General features: G+C 39.9%; 1 protein-coding gene across 1 annotated transcript; it reads left to right on the plus strand.

Moving 5' to 3' along the window:
- Positions 1 to 8,949: 8,949 nt before the first annotated feature.
- On the plus strand, positions 8,950 to 9,812 carry LOC129253448 (uncharacterized). Its single transcript, XM_054891820.1, has 2 exons — positions 8,950 to 9,029; positions 9,157 to 9,812. The coding sequence occupies exons 1-2, from the start codon at positions 9,015 to 9,017 to the stop codon at positions 9,781 to 9,783; spliced, it is 642 nt and encodes a 213-aa protein (XP_054747795.1). The 5' UTR covers positions 8,950 to 9,014; the 3' UTR covers positions 9,784 to 9,812.

A 9,812-nucleotide genomic window follows, 5' to 3' on the forward strand; every position in this document is an offset into this window, starting at 1 on the left:
TAGTGATTCTCTAAAGAAAACCGCCGTTTACGACTGGCACGAATGCTTCAGAAGAGATCGATGGACTAACGAATATGACGAACGTAATGGCAGATCGTCGACATCGAAAACTGATGAAAACATCAATAAAGCGAAAGAGAAGTTAATCAATAGCCACAAATTAACCACCATACCACTTGCAGAGCAATTGAATATTGCTTATGGATCCATTCAAGACATTAAAGTTCATGATTAGGGTTTGAGCCATATTGCTGCAAAGTTAGTTCCAATGGATCTGAATTCCATGCAAAAAGGGTACGCGTTGGCATCGCCAAAGATATGATTTGTAAGGCTGAAACCGACCCGGTGGTTTTCAGTGAAAAAAGAAAGCGATACTCAGGTTTTTTATGGATTACAACGGTAATGTACACCACGAATTTTTCCTAGAAGATGAGATAGTTAATAGAGACTATTTTTTGGGTATAATGAGACGTTTATGTTAAGCAAATCGCCAAAAAAGAAAGGATTTTTTGGAAAACAACTCATGGATTTTGTACCATAAAAGCGCACCGTCTTACAATACAATCATTATCCGCGAATTTTTGACCAAGAACGAAACGAATATCATGTAACAGCCACCGAATTCACTTGATATGACTTCCGGCAATTTTTTCCTTCTAATCACTGCCGGGAACCACTTCGGCGTTTTAAAAGCCGAAAGGAAGTAATAGAAAAATTGAAGACGACTGGGATGGCTATACGGACTATACGAGCCCGGCATGTTCGACGGGCATAAGTGGCTTCCCGTTGATGGGGAGTACTTTGAAGACAATAATATAACTTTTCAGGAATAAACTTGTATTTTTAATTTTCTGAATATATTCTGCTAATTGTTTGATCGAGGTGGCATCTCACGATCATTTACAAAATCCTCTGGTTGTGTTTGCAAAAATTATTTGCCTAAGAACTATTTTATATAAAAATAAATAAATACTTGAGGCGTGCGTCTTGATGTTGTTCCACAAATGGAGCGACCTATAGTTTAAGCACACTCCGAACGGCAAATGTTTTTTAATGAGGAACTTTTTCATGAGAGAAATATACAGGGTAGCTGATGAAAGCCGCTACCAAAAAAAAATTGAATAACTTTTTTTCTTTTTAAGTTATCTGTTCCATTTTTGTTTTAATTTGCAGATTGATCTTTAAAATTTATTAAAATGGATAACTGGGACACGCAAACAAGAATTTGGATAGTCCGCCGCTATCACGCACTGGAGTCCGTAGTTTTGGTACAGAGAGAGTACAGGCGGATGTTTGGCGGCGATCCCCCGAGCAGATGGACCATAATGAGACTGGTGAATAATTTTGCTGAGCAAGGAACAGTCGCAAGAAGGCCTTATCATCGAAACCCACCAGTTCGGACGGAGGAAACGATCGCTGCTGTAGCTGCAGCTATACAAAGCAATCCAAGGGTTTCAACAAGAAGCTTATCTGCTCAACTTGGTGTCAGCCGACAGTCTTTGCAAACAATAATGCACAAAGATTTAAACTTATTTCCCTACAAAATTCAAATGGTTAACAAACTGAATGCAGCAGACTTGCCGATTCGCTTGGAATTTTGCCAGAAGATCCTGCAAATGGTGGAAGAAGACCAAAACATGTTAAACTGCCTTTTTATGTCTGATGAGGCCCATTTTGATTTAAACGGCAATGTGAACAAACAAAATTGTCGAATATGGAGTACTTCTAACCCACAGGTGTGCGGTTTCTTCACGCTGTATTGTCGGGCCTTATTTTTTTGAAGAAAATGGTCACACCGTTACGGTTATTGGAGACCGTTATTTGAAAATGCTGAAAGAATTTTTCTATCCAGAACTACGCCGAAAGAGAATTCCTTTCAACTCTGTGTGGTTTCAACAAGATGGGGCAACGTCTCACATAGCCCAGAGTGTTATGACAGAGTTGCGACGAAAATTTCCCAATAAACTGATTTAAAGAAACTCCGAATTTCGTTGCCCCCCCAGGTCGCCTGACCTTACTGCACCTGACTTTTTCTTGTGGGGTTTATGTAAACAAAAAGTTTATAAAACAAAGCCAACAAATTTGGATGAACTAAAACAATCCATTCGGGCAACAATTGCGGCTATTCCTCTCAAAGCAGCAATGAACAACTTTTTACTAAGATGCCGCACTTGTGTCAACGAGCATGGGGGGCATTTAAATTCAATTATTTTTAAAACTAGTTAAGCTACATTTAATAAAATTTAATGACCTTCAACTTGATGAAAAATAAATGAATTCCATACACTAAAAAAAAAGTTATTTGAGTTTCTTAATGTAGCAAAATTCATCAGCCACCCTGTACTTGGAATTCTGCTAATACCTGCCGCGGAGCGATCGCTCATTTTGCTGTTTCATGCACGGGGATTCGAACCTGCGCACTCCCAAAAGGTAGTGACGCACCAACCCGTTCGGCTGCGGCTATTTTAAATTACCATTAAAAATCACACTAATTAAGAAAGTAGTGCTTTCTTAGTCCGCCCCTCCCATTCCTAGAGTTGTATAGCTTTAATACCTCTAAGAAAACTCATTTCTAACAATTCTTTCGAATTTAGAAACTGGAACGCCTTCCATCTGCTTTTACGATTTTAACTTCGTATGACAAACGGCAATCACAGTTGAGTGGTCACGCCCATTTTAATTTTTTTTCTTTATTTGAACGCAGAAGTCTCCTATCTTAAATTTGAACTTGATTGGAAAACCCTCTCTATTTTCTTCCACGCTTTACGCTACGCTCGCCCACTGTGCGCTGCAGCATTTCGCTGCGTCTATGCATAGTTTAGCCTGATTTGAATTTTTACGGCGGCATTATTGGTATTTCATGAATGATAAAGCAACCAAAATACCACAAAATATACACACATTTCTTTGTGTATTAACAAATTCACATTCCATTTTGGTATTTACTATTTTTAGTTTTATTATCGCGGGGGCTGTTTTATGGCACGATTTCTGTGGCGTCATTAGCATCATTACAACATGTTAAGTCGCCAATGTCGTTAAAGAGATTTTAGAAAACTCCAGGTCTTTGTGTCATCATAACTTCCCCGAGGTGGAAAGTAAGCGCCCGCGCTAGTTTGTAATGACAGCGCAACGCCGCCAGGTAATCAAATTTTATGCATTTTTGAGAATTGTCTGTGTGGAACCTATTTATGTATGTGTATGGAAATAATATATTATATATTTATATATGGGTAATTGGTTACGGCTTTGCACATCATGCATACAGGGTGGTCCATTTAGCGCTAGGAATATTTGTGGCTATAAATAATAAGTGAAGCAATGAATATTTTTGAATCTGAATTATTGAATCTGTTCTTTGATTGCAAAGCGAAGACCTTGCCGTTAATTATGGGAAACAAATTCATTCAAAAATCTTCCAACGGTTGGTCGTCTTACAGTAGCCCAGCGCATTCTGTCAACCCAATTCTTCAGTACATTTTCGCGAATTTTGGCATTTATCTCACCAAAAGCTACTTCGATTTCATGTTTCAACTGTTGAATCGTCTCTGATAGTTGGCGTAACAATTAGCCTGAACGGCGCCTCATGAAAGATAGTCTAGTCACAGCTTCTAGGCTGCTAGGCTCATATTACCGTTTCGTCGAATTATTCGTTTTTTGATGACAGTGCGCAAGAGATCAAATGTAAGGTTAGCAAAGTGGCGGGTAGCGCCGGACAGTGGAGATTTTTCGAGAATTCCAAAATGATTTTGGGGTTGCTGAGTCCGAACTTATTGCCCGATTGTCAATGTGCTAACATTGTTTTTTTTTTTTTTTTTTTGAATTTTTGATGAAAATACTTCCAATATCCCAGTGTTTTCATATATAAAAAAAAAACAGGTGACTATACAATCTCTTCCGGAAACATTTACGATCATTTTAAGAAAACAATTATTAAAATCGATCAAAAGTTGCCTAATAAAATTTGGCGACAAAATCTCGATTGGGCGCCGTTCTGTTGAAACCAAATGTCTTCTGTACATCTCCTTCAATTTAAGGAAACAAAAATTTGTTAAGATGGTAAGGTAATGCCATTGATGTCCTTCAATGTAACGCCGGCTTCTTGCCCAGTTTAAAAAAAAAAATGATTCAATGGTGCCATCGACACCAAAATCACCACCAAACAGTGACTCTTTCTGGAAACATTGGCTTATCCTTTCAGAAGCATAGTGCCTTTACGCGGCTTCTTCAATGTCCGCGCTTAGATTATCGTTTTAGCATAGTTCGTGTTTATGGAAGATAAGTCATGCCGGATGAATCTTTTTCAGGTATTCTTTGGATTCCAATCAAGGACCGTTCTAGGACCAATATAGAGCCATTCTGCTTTTCTAAGGATTCCAATTGGGGCCGATCTGCTGCTGTGGAGCGGTTGCTAAGAGCGTGGCCTATTCAACTCTATTTTCTGCGTGTACAGTCCAGGCTGCAGGAGCTATCAACGAACTCCACTTCACTGTCATCTACCATTACGTGGTTATTGGTTTTCGCGGCGCTTATTTCCAGCCCGAGTGTGTGATTTCATTACGTCATCTTTCATTTCCTGCTCTTACAATTTCCTGAAAGACAAGCAGCTTACATGTTCGCAAGGGTATGTCTATGTACTCAGCGTTCAATTTATTGCCGAGTTTCGCGAGTTCAGCGGCTCTACAGTTACCCTCAATGTCGCAATGGCCAGGAACCCATGTTACCTTTAGGCGAAATGATTCAGCAATCTCGTTACGAGTTTGGCGGCATTTCATGGCAACCTTGGAGGTTGTCGACTATTTTGTGAGGTATTTTATCGCCGCCTGGCTATCAATGAAAAGTGTAGGTATCTTCTCTGGATATCACATCATACTGTACCAGTGTCACGGCTTTCATTATTGCCATCAGTTCTGCCTGAAGGACACTACAATAGTCGGGGATCCGAAAACTGAAGGAGATCCACAGATGTTCGGTATATACATCTCCGTCCTCTATATCCTGGAGCTTTTGAGCCTTCTGAGCATTCATGAAATACACTACAGTAGTCGGGAAACCGAAAACTGAAGGAAATTCCCAGATGTTCGGAATATATACCTACTTCCGTCCATCCTGACCTCGAGCTTTAAGCTATCTCTGTATACATGCCTAGACTTGACTGCCTTTCATTGGTTCATCGTTCCCACTCTTCTCTCGAGGGTGGGAGGGTCGTGAACGTTGTAATGGCAAGTGTAGGCGGGAGCGCAGAGTTCACTTGTCCAGTGGCCTTATTACCGCACTCCGCGAGAATCTTTTGGGGTGAACCGGGTAAAAATAAGCTTCGTATGAATTTTGTTAGTAAATTATTTATATTTTGCATTGAGAATTCAGCATTTAAAAAAAAAATGTTTTTAATATTTCTGAACTTTGTTGAAGTAAGTTTGTATTTGCAAATGCCAAGCCATAAACTAACGTATGCCCAATGAGTTTGAATTCAGTAATCAAAGGGATTACCGTTGTTTTCTTTTTCTTTTTTTTATATCCGTACTGTAATTATTGCTGATATCACTTATGAGCACTGCCAATACAGATGTATTACATCCAAACGCTAGATGGACCACCCTGTATCTGTGATCTTAATGCCAAGGGTTGCGTAAATCAATTAAGCCTCTAACAGCGTTGACCATAGCAAAGATAGCGAAATAGAAAAAGAGATTGAGAATTAAACAGCTATGCCAAATTTGGTGGTCAATTATGAATATTTATAAGAGCTGGTAAAACAAAGTTACTTGTCTGACCCATATCTCGCGCGCACTTCAAGGTATGCGGAATTAAAAAAAACTTCTCATCTTGTCTATAGGCAGGCGAATGCTTTACTAGTAGCAACCCTCGCACGGCCACAGATACCGCATAGGGCACATGAATTGCTGGGGTATTTTACGACCATTTCGAACGGAATCTAAAGAATTTGATTTAAATTCCACACTTAAACTCTAGGAATTTATGATAAAAGTATTAGGTGCGCAACTAAGTTCTCGCTGTTTTTTTTTTTTTATAAAAATACAACTTTATTCTGAAAAAATGGTTACAAGTGAATCATTGAAAGTATTGCCCATCGCTGACTACTACTTTTTCCCATCTTTCTGGTAGATCTTGTATACCACCGTGATAAAACTGTTCATCTTTTGAGGCTATCCATGGATCAGGCCATTTTTTCATGTCTTCCTATGAATGGAACTGCTGGTCTCGCGCAGTGCTCGGCTCAATTGCATCAATTGAAGTCAATACCGATCCCCAGTGATGGTTTCGCTTGGTTTTAATAGTTCATAATAAATAACACCAACTTGGTCCCACCAAATACATAGCATAACATTCGCAGCGTGAATATTCGGCCGAGGCAAGGATTTTATTTGGATTGCTGTAATGAATCTATTTTTCATTACCAGTCGCGATGCGAAGAAGAAAACCCTTCCTTTTTTGCCGCTGGAGCAGTTGTTCACAGGCGAAAAAACGACGTTCAACCTCCCTTGGTTTTAATTCATAAGGAACCCAGGCCCCCTGTTTCGGAATCATTCCCAAAGCATGCAATCGCTTGGAGATGGATTGGCGGATAACTCCTAATACTGAAGCAAGCTCTTCTTGCATTTGACATGGATCCTCATTGAGCAATGCCTCCAATTTAGCGTCTTCGAAGGTTTTTGGCCTTCCTTCACGCGGACGGTCGTCAACATTAAAATCACCGTCTTTGAAGCGACGGAACCAATCTCGGCACGTTGTTTCGCTTAAGGCAGCAGCTCCATAAACTTTTTGTAGCTCTTGATTGGCTTCAGCCGCCGTTTTTTTTCGAATGAAAGAGGAAAATCAACACATCTTGCAAATGGCGATTATTCGGCACAAAATCAGACAAAACCAAAAGTATATGATACTCGTACCAAAGCAAAATCACTAATGTGTCGAAGCAGTCTGAGCTAGGTTTATGACGTTTAGGTTATGTTAGAATCGACTAGCACAGACTGCTGGCGGCATCTATTGACAAACAGCGGGAACTTAGTTGCACACCTAATATAATCTATACTATAGGGGTGAATGTCTGTACGTTGTCCGCGCATCAGTACGAAACTACAACACCAAATAACGTAAAAATTTTTATACATTCATATTTTCACCCAATGTAGTTTATAGGAATGTTTTTATGACGGAACTCCCTTCCCACAGTCCCCAGGCCGCGCCACCACTCTCATTCGTCACTAATAATCGAATATTTGCTTAAATATAATCTAAAAAATCTTAGTTTTTCCTATTTCCCACTATTTATAGCACACTCTAGACTTCATAATCCCCATAAGCTGTTCAACTGTGACCCAAATGCAAAGTTCAAAAACGGTTTGAGATAGAAAATAATAAAAATAATTTTGCTTGATATTTTTCTGATTGGTTGTTTTGATTTTATTCAACGAGGTATAACAACGGATGCCGGGTATTGTAATATTATAGTTATTAATAAAAAAATACTTTCTATGAAATTATAGTTTGTAATTCTTTTACATACATATCCTAAATCCCTCAAAACTACTCCTACGCGAGCGGGGCCGCGGGTTAAAGCTTGTATAAAATAGTAAGAAATATTTGGAGTAGAGAGAATTGTGAACGAATGATAGATTGAGCTTAATATTCAGTGCAAATATGAATCCACTAATGTACTCGCAGCTCTGTTATATCATTTTATTAAGCCTTAGTTATAAATTTGTCCACCAACGGTCATCAAACATCAGAAAGTTTTTCGCTGGAGTAACTAAGGTTTCTCAAATAAACATCACCTACCTTGAGTAGGCATACAACTATGGATGAGCTTTTTGTGAGACAGCATTGTAGGTCGCATCTTTCAAGTCTACATCGTATTTACAATCTTATTATTTTTGTACACCCGTAATAATAATAATAATTTTGCATCAGTGGTTTTGCCCGATAATTCGACCTAATTTATCTTTTTTGTCCTACTACATGTTTTAGGAGCAGTTAATAATAGTCCTATTGACTTGCTTTACTTCTATTATATGTTCCCTACCTCAGGCTGGGAATTGGTTGAAGGCCAAATTCTTTTAGTAAATTTTCAAGGAGCATTCTTCATTTCATTCGGATCCATTTGATCTCGTTGAAAGATGTGCAGTCTTGCCTTTGCCAAGGCAATACAGTTGCACAAGACATGCGCCGTGGGTTCACAATCCTCCAAACGGAGTCCACACTCTGTCTAATTCCCAATGTGAATTTCTGAGCGATGTTAATTTAAGTAATAGTCACCTCTCAAAAAACCTCCTACTTTAATGATATCTACTTTACGCAAGTAATACAGTTCCCTATTCTATGTAAAAGGTCTCATGAACCTTTTGAATTGACGGCGTTCTTGTGTGACTGCTCACTGGGTAATTCCTTAAATATTCTTCTAACCACTTACCTGTATTTAGCTTCTGCCCCATTAAGGCCACAATATGGTTCTGAACCGTCAAAATCTGCTGCCAACCCCCGCCTAGCGAGCTCATCAGCATTTTCATTACTATTTATTTCAAAGTGACCCGGAACCCAGCAAAGTACAATTATATTTGTTGCACTAAGTTCCTTTAGGTTGCTAAGGCATTCCCACATCAGTTTCTATTCCAGAGAATGGGAAGCTGGTACTTTCAATGTAGTTTGACTGTCCGTGTATATACACATGTGCACACCCTTGTTGCCCCTCATATAAGTTATTATACTTTACGAATAACTGCCACTCTTTTAAATAAATAAATAAATAAATAAAAATAATTTATTATAGCACAGATTGAATTTGCGCGAATTTCTGCCTGAAAGACGCTAGGCCATTTGCCCATTGCTTTTTTTGTTTTCTGTTTTTTGTTTTTGCCAGTTGGTATTTGATTTCATCGATGGCCAATGGCTCGTTGCAACACAAAGCTAAATGGTATAAAGATCGCGCCGCAGACGAAATCGAATCATAATCAACTCAACACTCAATCCAAACAATACTTACTGCTGCAAGCCTGAAGATGCGTACATTTGTGGTAGGTGACTCACACCGCGAAATAAACGAAATAAAACGCAAGGATTCGCGAAAACAATAACTTCGCAAATTACGGATTACAATTTTTTTCTAAACTCTTCATTTTCACTTTTTTGTTTTGTTTACAGGTCCTGTGCTTGGTTGCCGTCGCGTCGGCTCAATACAACTACCCTCAACAAGGAGCAGTTGATCTGTCCGGTTTAGCACCAAGTGGTGCCGCTCAACTTTCTCAGCCCATCCAACCAGCACAGAATGAGTACAACAAAGAATTTTACACCTACTCCGCCCCAGAACACGAATTTAGCGATATTGGGGCCAACGACAACATCGCCGACTCACTGAAAAAGAACTTGCGCGTGGTCTTCATCAAGGGACCCGAAAACACTGGACTCGAGAATGCCGCTTTGCAACTGGCCAAATCGGCTGGCGATGAGCGCACTGCCATCTATGTGCTTAGCAAGCAAGCGGACATCGGTGATTTGGCCAACCGATTGAACTCGCTGCAGAGCAACAGCAACAAACCTGAGGTGCACTTCGTTAAGTACAGGACACCCGCCGATGCTGAAAATGCCCAACGCGCCATCCAATCGCAGTACGATTCTCTGCCCGGCCCATCCTCCAGCAGTGCTGGCGGTGCTGCACCAGTCCTGAACTTTGCCTCTCAGGCGCCTCAGGCTGCTCCCGCCCCAGTTGAACCAGCCACCTCGTACGTTCCACCACAAGCGTCGTATTTGCCACCCGGCAGAAGATTCTAAGCTTTGATTTGTTGATTTCATTGTTGATT

The sequence above is a fragment of the Anastrepha obliqua genome, chromosome 1 (genome assembly GCF_027943255.1).
Source record: "Anastrepha obliqua isolate idAnaObli1 chromosome 1, idAnaObli1_1.0, whole genome shotgun sequence".
NCBI classification, from domain to species: domain Eukaryota; kingdom Metazoa; phylum Arthropoda; class Insecta; order Diptera; family Tephritidae; genus Anastrepha; species Anastrepha obliqua.